The sequence below is a fragment of the Camelus dromedarius genome, chromosome 16, assembly GCF_036321535.1.
Source record: "Camelus dromedarius isolate mCamDro1 chromosome 16, mCamDro1.pat, whole genome shotgun sequence".
Taxonomy (NCBI): Eukaryota; Metazoa; Chordata; class Mammalia; order Artiodactyla; family Camelidae; genus Camelus; species Camelus dromedarius.
The window spans coordinates 52,164,361-52,187,003 of record NC_087451.1 but is presented as its reverse complement, the minus strand read 5'-3'; the positions used below and the strand labels follow the sequence as shown (position 1 = coordinate 52,187,003).

The following is a 22,643-nucleotide window of genomic DNA, read 5'->3' as shown; positions in this document are numbered from 1 at the left end:
CTGTTTCTTTTGGGTTGTTTTTTTTTTTTCTTGTTTGTTTTAAAGAATTGAGAAGAAAATCTATTCCAGCATTTTGGAATAAAAATTTGTTCCAAAAAATGAATTTATCACTTTGTTGATATATAAACAATATTATTTATTCAACAAACATTTATTAAGTACCTAGTAAATATTAGGCTCTGTGTCAGGCACAGAGATGACAATGACAATAAAGTATAGTCCCTGCTTTCACGGAGCTGACAGTCCAGGAGACTGACAAGTAAGCAGTGATCCCATACACAGCAGCAAAGGCTGTGATAGAAGCACACACGGGAGTGTGCGGTGGGTGTCTGGGTCTCCCCAGCTCCTCTTGTATTCTTCTCTTCAGCTCTAGAACCAAGGGATTGGTCCTACTTTTGTCTTTAACTGGGTAGTTTAAATGATGAAATTTAAAAAATTTCTAGAGATGAAAGGAAAATGCCTTGAACTATGGAGGACACTAGAAATAGTATCTCTTACAGAGGAAGGGCTTCCTACCAGCATAGTCCCTTCTAGGGTTTTTGACCTATAAAAGTTCTTGGGTGTACTTTTTTCTTTGCTATCTACTTTTTTTTCTTCTTTTTCTGTTCTCCACTTTATCATCTAGATACCTGGGTAGTTCCCAAATGAAGAGTGCTTTATGAATTCTAAGGGTGATTTATAGGTAAATTCAGAAAAAAAAATTTTTTTACCTTCAAGTTCCGTACCAAAATAATGAATATAAACTTTCATGGGCATTAGTGAATATGCAGTTAATTTTAATGTGATTCCATTTTTCAGAATTCTCAGTCATAATCCTTTGACAACAGTTGAAGACACTTACCTTTTTAAATTGCCAGCATTAAGATATTTGTAAGTATTGGAACAGTCTTGTGGCTCTTGAGTTGATTTTTGCTCTTTTTTACTTTCATCAGAGATTGAGGATTTTAGCTAAAAAGTCATAATTTAAATTTTAACCGGGTTATTAAGGTAGGAGTTATTGGCAAAGAAAAGGATTAGGAAAGAATGTATATGGGTAAGACAGCCAGCAGAGGAAGAAAACTGTGTTGAAGAACATGTATAGAGATGAAACATGTAAAAATATGATTTAGCCCAGAAAGCAAAAAGGAATAAGGCGTACATTATTAAAAATAATAATAATAATCAAGGGAGGTGGATGCAGTTGAGAGTGAGAGGTAGGCTAATGATTAAAACAAAAAATTGTCCTGGTCAGCACCAAGGTCATTAATTTAATGATACAAATAAATTTAAATTTCTTCAATAAGAGCTCCTTGGAATTATTGTCTATGGCAAGTAAGAAGCCAGAATTGAAATAATCACATATTGATTATCTTTTTAAGTGTGGAATTTTTGTCTTTGGGTTTATATCATGCCTGTTTGGGCTTTTCCTTCAGAGACCTGGGAAAAACACACGTCTCACTTACAACAATTGAAAGAATCCTCATGATGTCCCTTGAATTGGAAAAACTGTAAGTGGATTTTTCTTTTTGCTTGATTGTTTTTTATAGGCTTGTTTTATTACTTTCTTAAATCAGGTTTATTGATATACAAGTTTCATAATTTTCATGTAATTCACTCTCTTAAAATATACAGTTTCTGTGTTTTGACAAACATGTAGTTATATAGCCACCCCCACATCTGAGAAATAGAAAACTTCTGCAGCCCCAAAAGTCACGTCATGTCCCTCTGAGGTCAGTCCCCTCCTCCCACCACCAGCCCTGGCAACCAGCAGTCTGATTTTTGTCCCTATAACTGTCCTTTTTCCAGAATGCCTTGTAAGTTAAGTCATAGGGTATGTGGCCTATTGTTTTTGGCTTCTTTCACTTAGCCAGTCTCTGGAGATCCATCCATGCTGTTGCACCTGTCTGTAGTTCATTTCTCTTTATTGCTGAGTAGTGGTCCAGTTGTGTGGATATACAGTTTGTTTATGCATTCCTCAGGGGATGAACATTTGAATAGTTTCTAGTATTTTGGCTATTATGAATAAAGCCTCTAAAAACTCTCACGTATGTGTAAACATACATTCTGTGTGAATATATGTTTTCATTTCTTTGGGACAAAATAAGGATGGGATTGCTGCATCCTATGCCAAGTGCATGTTTACCTTTTTAAGAAGCTGCTAAACTTTTCTACAATGACCGCACCACTTTGCATTGCCACTGGCAGTGCATGAGAGTTGCACTTGCTCCTCAGCTTCACCTGATCCTTATGTTTCAGGTTTTAAGAAAAAATTTAACCTCTCTAGTAGGTATGTATGTATACTTCCGTTTGTCTTGGGTAAATACCTGCCTGTAGGATGGCTGGATCATTGGTAGGTGTATGTTTAAATTAAAAAACTATTTTCCATTGTTGTTCGGCCATTTTACATCTCTACCAGCAGTGTACGAGAGTTCCATTTTCTTCACATTTTTGCCAACACTTGCTATGATCATCATTTTTAACTTTAGATACTTTAGTAATTATATAGTGGCATTTCAGTGTAGCATCGCTAATGATTAATCACGTCAAACATCTTTTCACATGCTTCTTTTCCATCTTTATATTTTTGAATTTTTTGTCTATATTTTTACTGAGTTTTGAGAGTTCTTTATATATTCTGGAAACAAGTCCTTTATTCAATATGTAATTAGCTAAGTATTCTGTGATTTATCTTTCATTCTCTCAAGAGTGTCTTTCACAGGGCAGAAATTCTTAAATTTGATCATGTCTTGTCTTTTTTTTTAATGGACAATATTTTGGTGTTGGGAGGAGATACTTGTGAGTTAAACTACAGATCAGTGTCACCCAATTCTAATCCCCGTCACCTTCTTCCTAGGCACACCAACACCCACTGCCATCCTTACCCTTCTGTTGGGCACTTCTGTCCTCTGTATTTATTTACAAAAGTTAAGAGCAGCGGTTGGCCAACTCGTCCCTGTCCAATTCTCCAGGCCATGTGCCCCAAGAACTCCTTTTTGCACTTCCCTGTGGTGGCCTTGGCCTGCCTCCCTACTCAAGTCACTCCTTTACCACTAATTTAATTGTGTTTCCATTTGTAGGATCTTACCTAGCCGTCGGACCTGCTGCCTCTGCCAATTTAAAAATACTATTGAAGTTGTCTGCAAGACAGTCAAGCTGCACTGTGACAGTGACTGCCTGACAAACACGACACATTGTGGTGAGTCTGCATTGCCTGATGATAAACTTTTAAGTTTTTATTTATTTTTTTAATTTTTATTCTTAATCAGTGATGATAAAAATTTTAAACTAATGATGTAATTGAATTTTTATTCATTCATTCAGAGTTTCAATTCTCTAAATTTCTAAGAACTACTCCCTTGCTAAAAGTCGGATTCTCAGTTACATTATTAAACTGATAATGCCTCAGTTACATTGTTAGCTTAATAATGTAACTGATCCACATACATAGAGGAACAAGAGAAAGTCATGGAAGCGGAAAGAGAATTAACATTCATGGCCACATACTGTATACTGTGCTCTCTGCGTTACCCCCAAATGAGAACTTATTCATATAGTGCATCACAGTTTGTAAACTGATTTAATATCCATTAGGTCTTACGTACCCTTTGTCTTATAGGGCAGGTGTAAATACATTTTTGTTTAGTTTGTTTTTGCAGTTTCATTAAAGAATACAAGTGGTGGTGTTTTATGTTTTATTTGGAGCCTGAGAGTTTCTGGTTCCATAACTAGAAGCTGCTCCCTAGCCTTTCCAGTGGATGGGATGGCTCTTTTATTCTTAGACTGTCCAGCTCTGAACTTGCTCTGAATCTCAAGCATTTCTATCCACAAAACACTCAGATGCTTTCAAGAATTTTTCTATACATTAGATTTACTGGCATTTAACTTGATGACTTCCAAAGTGTGCTGTCATGCTCAGACAGCTTGAATACTGGTCTCTATCAATGATCTGGAGCACATTATAAATAATAACATTTTGCTACTTACATAAAAATGTTGCTTATTTTCCAAACTTTTTTTTTTTTTTACTGATTATATTACTCCCTTCTCCCCCAGAAGTGGGCAGAAGAGGCATTTTTAATCTCCCTCCTTTTACAGGTGAGCAAAGCTAGATCAGAGGTGTGAAGTGCTGTGGCCTAGATCTCCTGTCCCTGGTTTTGGGCTCTCTGCGAGCCCTTGTTCCTCCTTTCTCATGACCCTTCATCTCTTCCTCTGACCCTCACCTCCTCCTCTGACCCTAACCCCCACCACCAAAAATACTTTTAATCCTTCTGGAAGAGAGACCCAACTGCACAGCAGTACACATGACCTTCACACAGTCAGAAGCTTTAGATGGGTCCCCAGGTAAAGCTGGGGATACTAGGAGTGAAATGAAAGCAAAGTAGGCATCTGACAACAGTTGCTTTTTCCCATCTGCATTTTAGGACTTCAAGTATTATTCCATTGATTTGTTGAACATTCCACATTAGCATACAGCCTGGCAAATGCCTTAACCTACACCCCAGATCCCTGCCCGCATGGTGTTTCTCTCTGTATAGAGCCTTTTGTTATGGGGGCTGAAATATATGGGAGCAGGGACCAAGGCGAGGAATTGGGGGTAGGTGGAAAAGGTCACATCCAGATGAGGACTTGTTAGCAGCAGGTGCCGTGATCACCTGTGATGGGAGCAGGACACGAGCACACTGAGGAGGCAGAGAGCAGAAGCCTCACACTCTTCTGGGTCTGAGGCAGGACGGGGCAGGGTGTATGGAAGTGAGGAGTTACAGTGGGTCTGCAGAGCATCCTTCTGAGTGGGGAACAGCTGTCCTCCCAGCCTTGACTTCTCTTGAGTACCGGGCAGTTGGCCCCTGGAAACCAGTGGAATAATCCTAAACACTGTTACTCTATTTCACACCATGGGATTTTCTGAGTAGATAGCCAGTTTTTCAAAATATATCTTTTTCACCTTCTGTTGTGAGGTTTCTTTTCCCCTCTCTAAGTGGCACCCAGATGTTTGCTGATTTCTAATTTATTTGACTGGGATATGTGGCTGTGGACTGGCAAAAAGCTGTCCATCAGCCTTCAGTTATCAAAAAAAACTTCTTTTTTGACAGGTGAAGAAGCAGCTGTAGGGAACATAGAAGGATCGTTCATGAAAGTGTTACAAGCCCGGAAAAATAATACCAGCACCGAGCTGATTATTGAGCCAGAGAAGGCGTCCTCAGACGAACATGGTGTCAGCTTCTCAGCCTTCATCGATGAACAGCTAGACTTTAATGACAAAAGTGACATTATCAGTGCACTAAGTTATGTACTGCCTTATTTCTCGGAGGGAAATCTAGAAGATTTAGAAACAGCATTTTTACCATTCATTAAACTTCTCTTTTCACATCTACAAGATGGAGATAAGTCCCTGGGTTATTTGGAAAAAAACACAAGGAACCGTTTTCTTAAACCTGAATCCAACAATTTACCTTATAAAAATAAACTGCAGAGATTTTATCATCTGAAAAAATGGTCAGATTCAGAAATGCAAAAAGAAATCGATGAAGTTGAAAAGAAGGAAAAAGCTGCCAGGCTTGTACGTGCTGACCCTTTGGATCACAAATTATGGCAGGCCTTTCAAAAGCAATTGGACACTGCCCAACCACAGGAAAACAGCCCAGCCAAGACTGAGAGTGTAGGGAAAAGGCTGCAGGGAGTGGACTGGGTCCTCAGGGGCCCAAATGGCATCATCAAAAAACGTGTCAAAGAATTGACACGTCGGAGGAAACAGAATTCCCAGCCACCTGTGGAGAACACTGCCAAGGATGAAAAGCAGTTGGACACTGCCCAACCACAGGAAAACAGCCCGGCAAAGACTGAGAGTGTAGGGGAAAGGCTGCGGGGAGTGGACTGGCTCCTCAAGGACCCAGATGTCATCATCAAAGAAAGTGTCAACGAACTGAAGCATTGGAGGAAACAGAATGCCCAGCCAGCTGTGGAGAACACTGCCAAGGAAGAGGCACTCAAGAGGCAGTCCCCAGGAGCGGGGGGGCAGCTTCACATGATGTGGAGGCCCCGGAAGTTAGTGGGAAGCTCCTTCAACACAAAACCCTCACTTATAAATGAAGACAAAGCAGCAGTCTCTTCTTCCCTGCCTCCTGCCCCCACCCCTCCTAAATCTGAGGTTAAACAGGAATCAAAAGACTTATCCTACACTATTTTAGAAGATGCAGAAGGTATAGTTAGAAATATGGAAGCTTCTAAACCAACCTCACGTCCCAGAAAAAAACACCTGTTCCTTGGTCCTCGCTCTCGTGCGATGCACAGAGCATTCCAGGCCAAAAGAAATCGAAATTTGAAAAGGAAAGAGCTCCTCAGGAGAATATCCGCAGGCAGGCCTCCCTCCTCTGCAGTGAGGAGCCTCATAAATTCTCCTTCACGAGAAGCTATTTCTTCTTCAGGAGAACTAAATTCTCATGAAAATCCACCAGAATTATTTTCTTCTTTAGACCCTCTTGCAGGAAAGGCGACTGTGCCAGAAGGAGCTATCTCTGAAGTCGCTGCCCATACGGATGTACCCAGCACATATTCTGTTACTACAGGCAACTTTATGCCAACTGTTGAACACACGGGTGAAACACAACTGGAATACCACAGCGTGGACACTGAATTACCCTCTAAACCCACCAGCTTCACTTCCCCAGGGCCTTCATCCTTGGGTGATCAGTTTGAAATCCAGGTAAACCAGCAGCTACGGTCCATCATCCCAAATGATTATATGAGAGGCCTCATTTCTCATTTGATCCGAACTCTCAAAATGGACTGCTCTGAGACGCACGTGAAGCTGTCCTGTGCCAAGTTTTTCACCAGAACAGGCCTTCTGATAAAGCTGCTTAGTGAGCAGCAAAAAGTAAAATTGTCCCAGGCAGAGGGGGATACTGACCTGTGGAAAACTGAGAACTACATCAGTGAGAGCGCAGAAGGCCGGAGTGACCAGACAGGGCAGGAGCCACATGAGGTGAGGGCAATGCCTGACACATGGGGACCTGGACTTCTACTCAGTGTAGGACATGCCATTAAAGTGCCAAAGCAGGAAGACCAGGGGCTCCTGGTCTGTATCTTATCTCATCCATGAGACTGGCTAAGACAGCAATCTCTCACAGTGCTCATTTAGAGAATGGTGCCACTATTCCTAGGGGAGGCTTAAGACACAAGGTGAATTGTAGGAGAAAATGCTGATGCTAAGATTAGTAACACGTGAGATCTGATATGTTCTTTAAGAACCTATAAGCTACTCACTTGAAAGGATGGGGTTTAGAGTAGTTTAAGAATAGTTTGCTAAGGGGAAGGGTATAGCTCAAGTGATAGAGCACAGGCTTAGCATACACGAGGTCCTGGGTCCAGTCCCCAGCACTTCCTCTAAAAATAAATAAACAAACCTAATTACCTCCCACGCACCCCCCAAAAAAGAAGAGTGAGCTAGTGTCTGAATAGGTTTAAGAATAGTTATATTTCATCTTTTCTCTTTGTTTTTAAAAGAAATTATCCTTTATTTTTTTAGCTCACAGAAGAAGTTCCAGGATACGGCTATTCCAACGAACTCATCTTGGCAATATCAGTATCTGTGACTGCAGCAGTGGCTGTCTTGGTTATAGGTTTCTGCCTTTTTGAGGTAAGGACAATGAGATTCAGAACCCGCAAGCTGAAAATCACAGCTACCTTTCCACCTGCTTCTACTCCATAGTCCTCTTCAGTCACAAGGACTGAGATGGGCTTTGGGCTTTTATTGAAAAGTTATACGCCCGGGATTCTTAAAGGAGCTCCAGTCCCAGGGGGTCTCTGTGGAACTGAACCCAAGATAAGAAGCCATTAGACTATTTTGAAAAGTCAAGTTTTTAAGAAGGTCAGAGTTGACACAGTAGTACAATTTCTTCAACTCAAAACACTTCACCTCACCAGTCACTGCTTTCTTTCCTTGTTGGGTGACATGATGAGATACATCATCTCCACCCTCCTGGAGCCGTCAGTCACCCTGGGAGGGCTGAAAGGACATGGCTAAGAGAGAGAAGTGTGATCCTGTCAATTCATTAGGTTTACTTCCAGCTTTCTTCTCCGGTGTGTGAGACATTGTGTAGGTAGTTTCCATCAAAACACTGCAAATAAATTCCTGCCTCAGGCTAAAGTATGTCCTTTTGTTCTAGTCCTGTTCTCACCATGTAGCCTTCCAGCTGTGCCTCAGTGTGCCTTGGAGGCCTGTCTCTACAGAAGGAAATTCTCTGCTTGTGTAGACACAGAGGCCCTGTCTGTAGAACAGATGTATTTCTCACTGACGAGTAATAATTTTGCGTTCTGATTTCTGATCAATCCTATGATACTGATAAAGTGAGACTGCCTCAATAGGAAGATGTGAGATCCCTCTTGGTGAAGACAGAGTCTCATTTCTGAGCCTAGGAACCTGGGGACTAGCGTGGTGTCAGCTTGCTAGTCATTGGCCATTGCCCAGACTGTGCCCTCTGCATCTGCCAGTGTCATATGGCCTTGTGCTTTTGTAGAATTTCTATAAACTCCTCTTTTATTGCTTTAATTGCTATGTAGTTTAACCTTGAATTTGTATTTATTTATATAATTTCATTATTTCCTCTCCCCACTTAGATAAGTTTTTTCAGGACTGGGACCATGCAATGTTTTTCCTAAAGTTGACAGTAATGATGTTAAGTGGAAGAGAGATGAGGCATTATGTCAATTCCACAATGAGGAGTAATGCAACATAATATTTATTTGAAGTAGCATAGACAGCCCAGCAGTAGAGAGACCCATGTGTTCTTTAGGCTTTTGAAACATCATGTTTAATATTCTAATCAGTGGGGAAAAATGAATAAATGGTAGTAGAACAGCTGCCTAACTATTTGGGGGAAAGATAATAGCAGGTCCCCATTTCTCACCTTAAACATATCTCCATAAACATGAAAGAAAAGAACTCATAAAACTATTAGAAGAAAATAAAAGCAGTATGTTTATAATCATGTGGTAGAAAAGAGCTTTCAGAGCCTGATGCCACAGGCAGAAACCTTTGGCGGATTTGACCACCCTGTCTGGGACACCAACTTAGCACCGACCTATGCCAAGCATAGGACAATGAGTCTTCCGTGTATTGTCTGGTTTAATCCCCGCAGTCCTGTGAGGACGGCAGTAGCATCCTTGTTTCATAGATATAGGACATAGGCTTAAGGCCCCAGTGACAAAACCAAAAGGAGAAAGCAGTTTCACCTGACTGTGAAGCCTGAGCTCCTTACTCCACTCTTCTGTCTCGTCCCCTTAGAGATAAATACATTGGGAAATGATTGAAACACTGAAAATCAATGAGAGCCAATATTTACTTATCATAAAGAGTGTTATAAATGAACAGGAAGAAGACAGACAATCCAGGGGAGGAGAGGGCAGGGGCTCGGAAGAGTAGCCATCTGTTGACAGTCTGTCCCCGTATCCCCCTGTCCTCATGGCGAGTGGGTTTTGTCAGCCAGGCCTTTGTCACCTCGTGGCATAAAAATAGTCTCTGATACTTTCTTAGTGCTGTTATAATCTGTCTAGAATTTGGTTTTTTTAGTGTAGTTGAGGTAGGGGAGCTAACTTTTTTCCACTGCATGAAAATCAAATTGTTTCAAAATTTTCTGCTGAACGGTTCATTCTTTCTTCACTAATCTAAAAATACTATCTTTACCTGGACTCTGTTCTATTGATCCCATTGTCTTTTCCTGCACCAGAACCGGTGCCACACTGCCTAATTCCAGTTGCTCTGGAACATGTTGTATAAATGGCAGGGTAAGCTCCTGCTTTTTGACCGTCTTTTTCATACATTGCATAACTATTCTTGCACAGTTTCTCTACCAAAGGTCAACTAGCCAGGTTTTGTTGTAAATTTATCTTGGATTTAAATAGGATTGCATTGAATTTGTCGGTTAATTTGAGGAGAATTGATATCTTTACAACATTCTAGGAAGATGGTATCTCATGCTATATACACATTTTTCATTTTAATGTCCTTCAGAAGAGTTTCAATGTTTTCATTGCATAGGTCTTACACATTCTTGGTTAAGTTTACCCCTAGGTACTTTATGCAGTTTTACTGACATTGTAAATGGGATATTTCTTCTATTTCTTAGTTTTTTGTGTTATATAGGAAAGTTTTTGAGGTTTATATGTTGATCTCTTGATTTTGTATGTAACATCTTCCTGAATTCTCATATTGCTTCCTACCTTAAGGATATCCATCATTTCATGTGCAAATGTGCTTCTCTCTTCCTTTCCAATATTTTTCTTACTGCAGTGATGAGCACCTCCTCAACAGTGATCAATAGTGGCTGTAATGATAGACATCCTAGTCTTATTCTTGGCTTTAAAACTGTGCTTAGGTTCCTGGTAGATACTTTTGTTTTGTTTTCCTACTTACAAGAATTTTTATTGGGAATTATCTGTTGAATGTTACCTAAAACAATCAGTAAAATGTATTGCCGGCTGTGCCCAAGAGCCTAAGTTAGATACTGTGAAAGAGGCAAAGGATTAGTAAACAAGAGAGCATTCCTTCCACAAAAAAGTCATCATCTCACTGGGTAGATAAGACTTAAAATAAAAAGGAATGAATAAAAATTTGGAGATGATCATTATGATGAATAATTCTGATCATGTTTCTTCCAAAACAGATTTATTCTCACAGGACAGCAGCAAAGGGCGATAGAAAAAGCGTAAGGTAAGTACAACTCTGATCATTTTTTTTTAAGTTTTTATTTTTTTGTTTGTTTTACTTTTGTGGGGGAGGTAATTAGGTTTATTTATTTTTAATAGAGGTACTGAGGATCGAAACCAGGGCCTCGTGCATGCTAAGCACCTCACTCTACCACTGAGCTGTACCCTCCCCCTTGTCTGGTAATTTTTAAAGCAGGATTTTAGAACTAGAGGAGAACTTAGATTTCATCTATTTCAATCTCTTCAGTTTACAGTGAAGAAACCACAAAAGGCAGGAAGAATATTTATTTATCGTAATGCTTTGCCCGAATTTATTTACCAGCCAAACTAGCTCCCCAGCCAAAGCTGAGTTGGAAAGGGACAGGCCCAGACGCCTGTGCTTTTCCTAGTCCTTTAAGGAAAGAACGGGGAGGGGGAGAGGTTTGGGTTGTTACCTGTTCCTTCTGGTGGTGGCCATCAGGCCGGGCTGGGCCAGTGGCCTTGGAGGTCCTGGGGTAGGGAAGGCCGCATGGTTCTAGGGTTTGAGGACCAGCCTCACTCAAAGTTGTTGGAAGGGAGAATATATGAGTCCTTCCTAGAAAGTGGCAGGAAAACATCCCCTGTCATCCTGCTGGTTTTCAGGCCCCCACACTCCATTCCCTTTATCCAAACCTCATACAATTTTAACTGGGAGAAACTTTAGAGAGTAGTGTGTTTCTTCCATTAAGGAAATGGAGAAAGAGGAAGGGAAAAGGTCCTGCCCCACGGCCATGCTGCTCATGAGTATCAAAAAGTAGATGCTTCCTTTCCACTGAGGACTTCATTGATCACACTTCTTGGGCTGTGAGCTACCTTTTATGTCACAAATCAGTACCACATACTCTATGGAGATAAGGAGTTTCTAAAACAAACTGATTTTGCACTCTGATTTTTTCCTATACTATGTATATTCAAAAAAGAATATTTTGTGTTTTAGTGCTGGTCATGGCCTTTCAACTGATTTCACAATTCATTTACGCATCAGGGACAGCCTGCGATGTGAAAGTCAGTGAGTCAGATAACTGTGCTAGTTGGACTCGGGTTTACTTGGTGTGATTCAGCTTACAGGACAAAGCAGCTAGGAAAATAGGGGCTCCTCCCCTCCAGCCCCCAGCACGTGCTGTGTGTGAGACTGCATCTGCAGAGGGCTGGGGTGAACACGTCCAGTCACGTGCTTCTGCCCAGCATGGCTGTGCAGGGTCTTCCCTGCACGAGGGCACTTGGCAGGGCCGAGGCAGTGAGTGGGACCAGAAAGTCTGGCCGAACTCCATGCCCGGCCACATTCAGAGGCCTGTCCAGGGACACTGGGGGGCCATCTCGGACAGACGTGGAGAGCTTCTGGGAGCCCAGTGTGCATCAAATTATCATCAGCCTCCAGGTCTGTGGTGCCTTTGCTTGCTGTGAGTGTTGACTGAGGTGCCCATTTAGTCCGAATAAGACCAGACAGACACCCTGTGAGACGTGGAAAGTGGCACGCATCACTAATTGTGTGTGTTTTCTTCCAAGGGGCTTCTTTCGATTTGTGCTGCATAGAAAATGCCCAGAGGAAACTGAGAGTCAGGTAAATCTGAGGAGGATAAAGTACTGTTGCCAGAAAAAGCAGGGGAGATGCAGAATGAATGTTCCCCTTTTTCTGTTCTAGGAGGGCTTCTGGAGAATGCGGCCGTTCTGGCTCAGGGACGTGTACAAACCTCTCAGTGCCACACGCAAGAAAAATATGATGCAGAAGCTACATGATGGGGAATCTTCTGATGAGGAAGAGATTTTCAGTAGGGATGCAAGGTGAGTGATCGGGGACAACTTAAACTTCTCATCCAAAATGAGGAAATAATGAAAAATTTAATTGTTCCTTTCAAGAGTAAAGGCCTTAGCATTTTTCTTCTTACCCCAGGGCACCCAGAGATGGCGCAGCTGACGTGGTTCTGACCATCGAGTCGGAAGAGCCGGATGAGGAGAGTGAGACAGCACAGGGGAGCGACGCGATGTGAGCCCCGTCCCGCCTCAGGCCTGTTGGCTTCTCAGAATTCATTATTAAATACTTGTTTTTCTCTAACTAAGATGTACAAATTCACAACCAATTCTAGCCATGTGGTAAGAACTTAAGATATAAATAGTTGAATATTTATAAGCAAAGAACAAGGGCCACAGGCAGGAGAAAGCAAGGCTGAAGCTAGAATCTCTCATGGTAGCCAGTGCTTCTGCGAGGGGTGATGTGGGCACAGGAGGATGACTAGAAGGATGAAGAAGGGCTTCTCTCCCTCATTTCCCCAGTATAATCAGTCCCTGGGAACTGGGAAGCGTGTCTTGCGCAGGGGGCAGGATCGTGCAGTCACAGCACAGCTGGTGCTGGTGTCCTCCCCCGCTCCAGCCAGCAGCGGTTACTCACAGCACAGCTGCCTCTGCCGGCGGGGGCCCCACTCACAGGGTCTGGGGAGGCCAGAAGATTTGCATCACTGGGCCTGCCTCCACCCTGAGGGCAAGGCCTGGCTTTTCTCTGAAGCTCTCAAACTTGTGTACAGATGTGTGCCCTGTCATGGTAGGGGGTTCTCCAGCCTTTCAAGTTGGTGGAAAATTCACATGGAGTTTTTTTTTTCTTGTTCTTCTCTAAAAAAATCCCAACCCTTGGAGAGCTAGCTGGAGGGACAGGATAAAGAATGTGTGAGAGCAGCCATTGTCCAAGATGGCCATCCTCAGGCCTCACCTGGGCTGCCCTGGCCTCTCCTGACCCCACTGAGGGTCAGCCATGTGCTGCTCAGCTCTGTCCAGCTCAGCCCAGCACCAAACCTCCCCACTTCCTGCCTCACCCAGCAGAGGCCCGTGGCCGCATGATTTCAAATGACAGTGCCACCTCCATCAGCTGCAAGGTTCTTCCACTCCTGCAAAGAAAGTCATTAGTCGGTCACATTTAGTAAGCCAGTGATGGTTAAAATACATTAGTGAGTAAAAGAAATTCTGAATGAGTCAATAACAATGACAACAACGAGGAGAACGATGGCAGCTGTTTCTGAGCACCTGCTCCGGGCCAGGTGCAGTACTAGGCACTTTGGTCACACCATTAGGTCATAGGAACAGAAAGTCCCCATGCCCGCTCAGACTAATGAGTGGGGGGTTGATGTCAGTAAGAGAGGTGGACACGACAGGGAGCTGACAAGAAACCAAGGATAAAGATCTTCAAGTTGCTGGGCTTCCCAGATTGTGGACCAGGATTCCAAGTAGCTCCAGGTTCCTATTTGGGGATGTTTCCATTATTTCAATGTTGATACATAGAGTGAGGCTTAGGTAATATTTTTTATGTCACATTACCTCAAATTTGCACAATTCTTTATTAGTCTCAAATGCTACCCTACCATATTTCTAAATAAAAATGCCCAAGAGTAAGGTTCTGCTTTGCCCAGCTTGTCCCAGATTGGGCAGTGCTTTTGCCAGAATGCAGAGACTTCACCTGGTGAGCCTGTCTCTCCTTGGGTCAGGGACACACCCTGGCTCTAGGGAGTCAGCTGGTACAAAAACCATGGCCACCTAGGGCTGCCTCTGTCCCCATCTTACTGATGGGCAAACTAGCTCGGAGCCCAGCTCCTTACTGAGATCTGAGTGATAGAACAAGGGAGGGAGATACAAGGCCAACAGCTACTAAGTGAAAATTCTCATTGGTTCCAATGAAATCTGTCAGAGGAATTAGGCATTTTTAAAAGATAATGAAATGAGACAACATATGATTAGGGCAAGAATGACACAGAAAACTTGTAGGGTTCAGAGGAGGGAAGGTTAGGAAGCTGGGGAGAGTCCATGAAAAAGTTGGGACTTGTCCTGGGCCTGGGTTACATGCCAGATACTGTGCCTGGTGCTGGAGGAAGAGTTGGCTAGGACACAGTCCCTGCCCTCCAGGCACTCCTAAGATTGGGGAGGAGGGACAGACTCCTGAAGGTGTACATAGAAGACTGTGTTGACATGACAATGGCAGTGTGCCAAGCGGTGGTTCAGCTCTTGGTTGGCTGGAAAGGAGTAAATGTGAGGGATGGCTTGGAGGAGGGGAAGAGGACGAAAGCCACACAGAAGTTTAGGCTCATGAGATGAAGGAAAGGCCTGGTCTAGACAGAGGACAGTGCAGTGGCAAGAAGCGTGAAACCCCAGGTGTGCTCGCGTGGTGCGCAGCCTGCTGTCCCCAAGCACGAAGCGCGAGGCGGGAAAGGCATTGTGTGAGGCCGCGCGGGGAGCAGGGGACCAGTCCCGGGGGCCTGGCAGAGGCACGGGGGCGTGACCAGACAGCACAGACTGCAATGTTTTAAGCAGAGAAGAGACACAATCAAGCTTGAGTTTTAGAAAGAGTACTTTGAAGGTGACCTGGAAGTAGAGAGGCCAGGAAATCAACTTGGGGGTTTAGACTAAGTAGGAACTGGGAGAAAATGGGGCGCCAGACCAGAGGTTTTGATGCAGCTGAAGCAGGTGTGTGATGGGTACACGTGAGTGAGAACTGGAAGGACAAGCGCTTATGTTCAGTGAAGGAAAGGTTGGACTTTTGAGATTTTTTTAATGGTAGATTCCAGATGATAATAAGGTCCAAGTGTAACCTGGGGGTGGGGGGTCAGGAAGTATCGGGAATCCAGGAAGTGATGAGAAAGAGTTTGAATGGCCTTGGAGACTCACTCCTTTCCCCTTTCAGTAGCTCAGCAGAAAGCTAGCTCAGAGGTCCCCAAGGGGTCAGGGGAGAAACAGGCCCCCCTTTTCCTGTCATCATTTCTGTCCTCGGGCAGTTTCCACTATTAGTGGTACAGGTGTTCCCCGCCTCCCTGTCCCTATAGTTGTGGGGCACTCCTGGCGGCTCCCTCCCTGCAGGAGTGCTAGCCACGGGACCCACAGTCAGAAAATACAGCTCCCGTTCAAAAAGGCTGCCAGAGAAATGACATCCATATAATTATGAAAAGGGAAATATAATTTCTCAAAATATGATCTGTAGACCTCTGTACTGAAATGTCCCTGGGGTGCTTATTTAAAAGAATAAATAAGTAAATAATAAGGCTAGTCCTGGACACCTCCCCTTTCTAAAAATAAACAAAGCCAGGTACTACTTAAAGTGGTGAAGACAGATTTCAATCAGTAGTATACAGTAGCAATAATACAGGAAAAGGGTCCAGACACCCACAAGGGGATAAAATAAAAGAAGTAAAGAGCATAAGGAAATGTAACACCAGAAAAGGATACAAAGTTGGCACAGAACTAAACAAATGGAACCAGAGGAGAGAGGTTTCTGAGCACATGGAATGCGGGATAGAAAACCACAGTGTGAGATGCAGAGAGGGTCATCTGGGGGAAGATGATTTCTGTAGAAACCTTGAAGAGAGAGGTGAAATAAAATTATACCTTCAGGAAGAGGAGCAGGAGATGCATGAATGTGAATGCTAGAGGCAGAGTGAGAGCCTCAAATTCACTAGAAAGAAGCCAGGAGTCCCCTGCAATGCTGGCCACTAACATACTCTTCCTGGAAAGTGTTTATGCCCTGAGATGTCTATCACATGAGTGAAGATGGTTTTTCATGGACACAAGAGGCAAATTGCCTCCCCTTGGCATGCATGGTAGCAGACAAGCCCTCTGAGTGCTTTGAGACTCCGTGAGAGTTGAGCCCATCAGTGCTTTGACAATGAAACAACCTAATTTTCTGGAGGGGTCTATTACCATGCATCGTTGAATGTGGGAATACAAGGTGGGTTTGTAGCTTCTCTCTGAGACAGCAGGATTCTGTGAGTGCCTGTGTACTCACAGACACGCACAGACACATGCACATACACAGTAAAACTTCAGGAGGTAGAGGGATGCAGACCTCAGAAAACTAAATCAGAACTGCCCCTTCCTGATCCTGTTTTCATGGACAAGATCCCAGATAACCATTTGTCAGAAGAAAAGGGTTCTCCCCACACCCCCGCCCCTCTCTCTCTCTGCCTGTCTCTGAATCTCTGTTTTAGATTTACTTACTGGAAATACCAGTGCTGAAGGAACACTGGGCTCCGTGCTGCACAGAAAGTCTCTGCGATCTTCACTACAGCCCTGCTGGATGGCATCAGCCCCATTGTACAATTGAGGGACCAAGAGTCCCTGATCTTACTTGACTTGTCTATGGCCACATATCTAAGGGGTAGAACTTGGATTTAAACTTGGGCTCCTAGCCCAAGACTTTCCCACTATACCATGAAGTTTCCTGCAGGCATCCATCACTTTAGCCATACTGGCTTAAGTACCCCTTTCATATAATCAGGACTGGCAACATAGTTTGCGGTTCAATAATTCAAAAATTACTAAGACTGTCAAGACAGTGACATCCGAGCATTAAACCAAGCACAGGGCCCCTTCTAAGTGTGGGGCTGTGTGTGACTGCACGGGACACACACCCATGCAACTTCCCTGCAGATAATTCCCTCAGCCCACATCAACCCATACCACCGGCCCTTCCCTGGCTAACTCCTTCCCTTCCTAAGAGTATCACCTCCTCCAAGAAGCCTTCCTTACCTTCACTCTCTCCCAAGTTATACTAAGTCCCCTCTGGTTGTCCTGTCATAGTGCAGACCATGCGGTAATATTCTTGATTCTTGCCTGACACCCTCTCCAGCACACACCCCCCCCCCAGGCTGGGAGACTGTGCTTTCTGGCTCTGCATTCCCAGAACTTAACTCTGGGCCAGACACCTTGTAAGTGCCCAAAGAGTTTTGTAAAATGAAGTAAAGGGAACACAGAATCACCGAGGAAGAACAGTAAATTGCAGTGTGAAGGCAGGCAGGCTACTGGGGGGACATAATCAGGCAGGTGAAGTCACACTAGGGAGGACCGAGGGAGAGAAGCCATGGCGAGTGGAGTCGGGCAGCGATATCTGTGTAGGGGTGGTGAGGGCAAAGCAGGATGAGCAGTATGGTCAGCAAACCTCTGACTAATCCCAGAAGGCTTCCTGGAACCAGAGGCCAGCGTGTCTCCAAGAACTGATTTGGGGTCAGGAATCCATAGGCAACCTGCACACGTGCTCCTCCCTGGGAGTCCAGAGTCTGGGCTGTGATAACTCAAGGAAGTACCACCTCTTCAAGCCCCTCTCCCCAGCCCCCAGCTCTGGCCTTAAACAGGAGAAAAGGACCAGACTTATGTCTTACGGTAGATTGATGGCATCTTCCTCCAAGAAGTTAACCAAACTGCCCCTTGAGGAAAGTGGGAGTCCTTTGGTAGTGACGGTCCTGTTCATAGATTTGGGGTTCGGAAAGGGCTTCGGCATTTGATTGAGTGCGTTCAGAACGTTAAGCGTTTCCTTCTTCAGCATGGCCTTCTCCCCATCTCCCACTTTATAACGTGTCTCTGATGCCATCTTTGTTTGGGACCACAGCCATCACCATGCAGGACAACCAAGCTGACAGGAAGCAGAGAGAAACTGGAGGCAGTGGACACACCCTTAGTTTGGGTGGGATGGGGGTGTAATGAGCTGACTTGATAAGCATCCCAGAGTGTAACAATTAGGGGCCAGCCTCCCCCTTGATCTGAAGGCTGCGGCTGCCCAGGGCCAATGTCAGGAGCAGGCAGAACCCAGGAACAGGCTACAGCATCCCTTGGGCCCCTTCCAGCTCTAAGGCTCTGTGGCTACAGCAGCCCTGCCCTTCTCTGAAGAGCTCAAAGTGCTTCTTGCCACCTGTGCTCTTCGGACCTGCTCTGAAATGGAGGTGGTGGATGGAGAGACAAAGACGCCGGGCATTGAGGAAGGGGACCCAGTACTGGAATGAGTCTGGGAACGGGAGACTTTGTCCATAGACTGCTGAGACTCTCCATCCAGACATCCTAGGCTGCAACCTCCCTGTGTCCAGTTGTGTTGGCACAGGGAAAGCCCCAATGGTTCATGGGGATCATAGCTCACTTAAACCCAGGTTTCAGTGCTAGAATTTTTTTTTTTTTTTTTTTTTTTTTTTTTTTTTTTTTTTAGCAGAGGGAGGTAATTTGGTTTACTTTTTTTTCTTTTCTTTGATAGAGGTACTTGGGATTGAACCCAGGACCTGGTGCATGCTAGGCATGCACTCTACCATTGAGCTATACCTGACCCCCTAGAATTCTAAGTTCTGCCACAGTCACCCCAGGTGTCTTCATGTGTTGAGTGACAATGGTGGGTGCTGCATGGACATACAGAAGGGGACCAGACATTGCTTCTGTTCTCAAGGAAACCACTTCATGGTAGCAAAACATACACACAATTCTGAGGGGGTGGGCGGCACTGTTAAAACAGTACTGGCTTTGCACCCAGATGTGGATTTGTCTGCTCTAAGTCCAGGGGTACAAGCTGCGAAAGCTTTAGCAATTGACTCCACTGCCCTGAGCCTCAGTTTCCTCATCTGTGAAATAGGGATGAACATAGCACCTACCGCATTGGATTGTGAGCAGATAACCCCGTCAAGTTGTTTCATTTCTTCCAGAGGATGAGGTCAAGCAAAGGACATTTAAAAATACCAAAATCGTTGTGAGTTCTAGATACTCAGGGATTTTGTTGCTCATTTAAAAACTCTTTTATTTGGAAAATAGAGCAGATGCCCTCTCTGTGCTCTGCTGCTTTTTTTTAGCACCGATCATATGATCGGTAATTATGATTTATTTGATTCCTCTTCACTGCCTTTCCTCACTATCGGGTAGGTCCATGAGCCTAGTGGGATGGTCTGTGCAGTCGGATGTTCGGGCCCAGGGCTCAGAACGTAAGGGAGCACCTGGGAGGCCGGCACCGAGGCGTGATCCGGGAGAGGGTGGAGGCCTATGCGGGCGCTGAGCGTGGTGGCAGCGGCGCGGGGAACGTGGCTCCTTTCCGCCAGCGCCGTCTCCACCCCAATTGCTGGGTCGCAGGAGCCTGCGCGTCCGCTCTGAGGCCTGGAGGTGCGCTGCAGGCCAGGCCCTGGAGCCTGGAAGCAGGAAGTGGCTGCGCGGTGCCGCTGCAGGGCTGGGCTGGCCCTGGGCGCCGGGGCCCCAGCGGGGTCCGCGCCGCCGCCGCCGCCGCCGCCGGTGCCGCTGTCTCCTGCCTCCCGTGCCTGGTCCAGAAAAGGGCGCCAAGGAGGCGTCTGAAGAGAGGGCCCAACGGATGCCCCCGGGACGAGCGACCCCGGGCCCCCAGCTAACATGGGCGTGCTCCGCGCCGGACTGCCCAGGCCTCACCCAGGGCATGGTTCAGCTTCTGCGGAGCCACGGGATCAAGACAGGTGACCGCGGGCGCGCGCCAGTGCTGACCACACCGCTGGGCCTAGAGCGGAGGCCGGCTCCTGTCCTGGCACACCCTTCCCCTCCCTCCTCCGCCCACAGCCTCTGGAGAGCTCGGGAAGGTGGGAGTAGGGCGACCACGCCCCAGGAAGGATGGAACCCCCCCGCTGTGTGCCAGGCTGCACGCCAGGTCCTGCAGCTCGGCTCGTTCCCTTAGGCGAGGAAAAGTCCGGTGCTGGAGGCCCCAGGCCTTCCTTCCTGCGCGTCAACCCCACGTGTTTAATTTGCAGTGGTGGACTTCGTTTCTGCAGACCTGGAGGTGGTAGCCCAGAAATGTGGCTTGTCCTATAAGGTGAGCTGATGATCTGCATGCTCCAAACCAGGGTGTCTCTAAATGCCCATCCCTGAGCAAAGGGTTTCCAGAGATTGCTAATGCGGGCTATGAGACCCTGGGGTGCGCCTTCCCTTGCCAGGTCACTGCGGAGTACTCTGGGCTGCTTGGGATGGAAGCGCCGGGGCCATTATGAGTCGCCCCGCCCCTTCCGCAGGCCCTGGTCGCCCTGAGGCGGGTGCTGCTGGCTCAGTTCTCAGCTTTCCCCTTCAATGGCGCTGATCTCTACGAGGAACTGAAGACCTATACTGCCATCCTGTCCACAGGCATTGAAAGGTTTGTGTGGGTACTTGGGTGAGAAGGTGAGAGGCAGGAGGACCGTGGCAGCCGCCAGCTGGGCTTTAAATGCTGGAGCCTAGGGAAGGCAGGGTTTTTCAAACAGTGGTGAGGGCAGTGTGGCTGGATGGTCAGGACTTATGCGTCCTCTTACCCTGTGACAGAGTTTCTCCAACTCCTAACATTTTGAGGTGTGTAATTATTTGAGGGCGGGGAGCATTCCTGTGCGTAGTAGGATGTTTGGCAGCATCCCTTGCCTCTTCCCATTAGTTGCAGGTCGCACTTCCCTTCTCCCCATGTCCTGAAAATCAAAAACATTTCCAGCCGTTGCCAAATGACCCTCCCAAGAGGGGAGGGCAAAATTACCACTGATTGAGAACCACTGTCCTATAACACAAGATGTCAGTATTTCATTGTTATTCAGCAGTACAGAGCAACTATTCTGTGGCCTTTCACTTAAAGATGGGACCAGAGAGAGCAGGGTAGGACTAACATTTACTGAGTGCCTACTATGTGCAGCCATTTATATAATCTCTTAAGTGACCCTGTGAATTAGTGATTATTTACCCCACTTGAGTTTAGCTCAAGAGGATCGAGGGGCAAAGGTGGGCCTTCAGCCCCCGAGCACTTGAGTCGGAACTTGGTGCATTCCCCATACTCTGCACCTGGAGGGGCCAAGAATACATTCTGCCGTGTTTGCGGAGGGGAAGAGTTGGAAGACAACGGGCTGCTTCTGGCCGAGGGAATCTGACCTCTCTCCTGGCCTGTTGGTGCAGAATTTGAAAAAGAACTCCACCACCGCAGAAGTCTTTGGATTGGTTTGGCCCTTGCTGTTCCCACAACACATTCTCTTGGCAAGGTTCCTACAGCACAGGGCTTGCTTCCCCGGCTGGGGGTTCAGGTCTGTAATTCATCAAGCGTTGGCTGAGTGCCTACAGGTGCCAGGTGCGTGCAGAGGATACCTGTTGGAGTGAGGCAAGGCCCCGGCACTTAAGGAGTGTGGGGTGTGGTGGGTGAGAAGAGCAGGTGAACACAAGAGAGAGGTGTTAGCACACATGGAGGCAGCGTCAGGAGGGGGTGACTGACCAGAAGCCAGCTTGGCCTTTGGGAGCTTATAAAACCAGCAGGTACAGAGGGAGAATTTAGGGAGCAGTCAGGTGGTAAAGTGGCAGGATTGCCGCCACAGGGAGTCAGTGCAGGGGAGATCAGGTGGTTCCAGAAAGCTCTGTGAAGGAGGTGGACCTCAGTGAGGACCAGGTGGACATTCTCTGAGTGGTCGCCGGGAACCAGGCACCCTTATTCCAAGCTCGTTATTTCATCGGTCTTCACAACCACACCGAGCATGTTACGAAGAAAGTCATCATCCTGTGGAGGAGGAAACTGGGACTCGGGTTGAGTGTCTTGCCCAAGACCTTGCAGCTAGTAAGTGGCAGACCAGGCCCCTGAAGTCACGTGTCATCCCCCTCAGTACAAGAACCCAGCTCGAACTGGTCCGCGCTTTTGGGGAAGGCTGTCTGGTGAAAGCGGAGGCCTGGGGTGGAGGTGAGCGGGGCTGGGAAGGACATGGCGGGGGAGGGTGTGGGGCCCAGTCAAGGGCAGGGGACCCCAGGAGGCTTGTTGAAGAAATGTGATAAGCCTTCCTTCCAGGGGGGACATAGGTGAGATTCCAAGATGACCCACTAGGTTTCTAGCCTTCCTCACAAGTATTCTTTGGGTACTCGATGGACGATGGACGTAACTTGAACCTGGGAGGGGAGGAGAGTTCTGTAGTCAACAGCTTGGGAAATGCTGGTTCACCCAAATGAAGCAGATTTCCTTGTTGTAGACCTTCTGAGAGCCCTTAGTGCCGACGTGCGCTGTGAATCTTTACGAGGGCGATAGAGCACATATTTCTTCTGATCAGGATCCCATTCTTCATGCCAGATTACCTACTGGGATAGAAAAAGGTAGATTTCAAGGAGTAAACATAACTGTACCTGTTTAGATGAATAACACATCATGGCTAATCACATCTTAAAAGCTTCAAGCTAAGGAATTTTTTTTTTTTTTTGCATGGGGAGGTAATTAGGTTTATTTTTAGAGGAGG

The 22,643-nt window shown here is 45.9% G+C and overlaps 1 protein-coding gene across 12 annotated transcripts in view; it reads left to right on the top strand.

Moving 5' to 3' along the window:
• LOC105104731 (leucine-rich repeat-containing protein 37A) overlaps window positions 1-22,643 on the top strand; it is a 116,407-nt gene that overhangs the window by 56,661 nt on the left and 37,103 nt on the right. For 9 of the 12 annotated variants that reach the window (XR_010384639.1, XR_010384640.1, XR_010384638.1 and 6 more), the window contains exons 12-20: window positions 799-870; window positions 1,413-1,487; window positions 3,057-3,175; window positions 5,070-6,958; window positions 7,502-7,612; window positions 10,638-10,684; window positions 12,205-12,259; window positions 12,341-12,480; window positions 12,590-12,682. Coding sequence is in view for 7 of the 12 variants with exons in the window: in XM_064495936.1 (XP_064352006.1) it covers window positions 799-870; window positions 1,413-1,487; window positions 3,057-3,175; window positions 5,070-6,958; window positions 7,502-7,612; window positions 10,638-10,684; window positions 12,205-12,259; window positions 12,341-12,480; window positions 12,590-12,682 (2,601 nt within the window). In the remaining 5 variants the exon portion in view is untranslated. Of the gene's footprint in view, window positions 1-798; window positions 871-1,412; window positions 1,488-3,056; window positions 3,176-5,069; window positions 6,959-7,501; window positions 7,613-10,637; window positions 10,685-12,204; window positions 12,260-12,340; window positions 12,481-12,589; window positions 12,683-20,180; window positions 20,243-20,363; window positions 22,100-22,382; window positions 22,472-22,643 lie in introns of those variants that run through there. The other 3 variants (XR_010384641.1, XM_064495940.1, XM_064495942.1) reach the window with 3 other exon arrangements.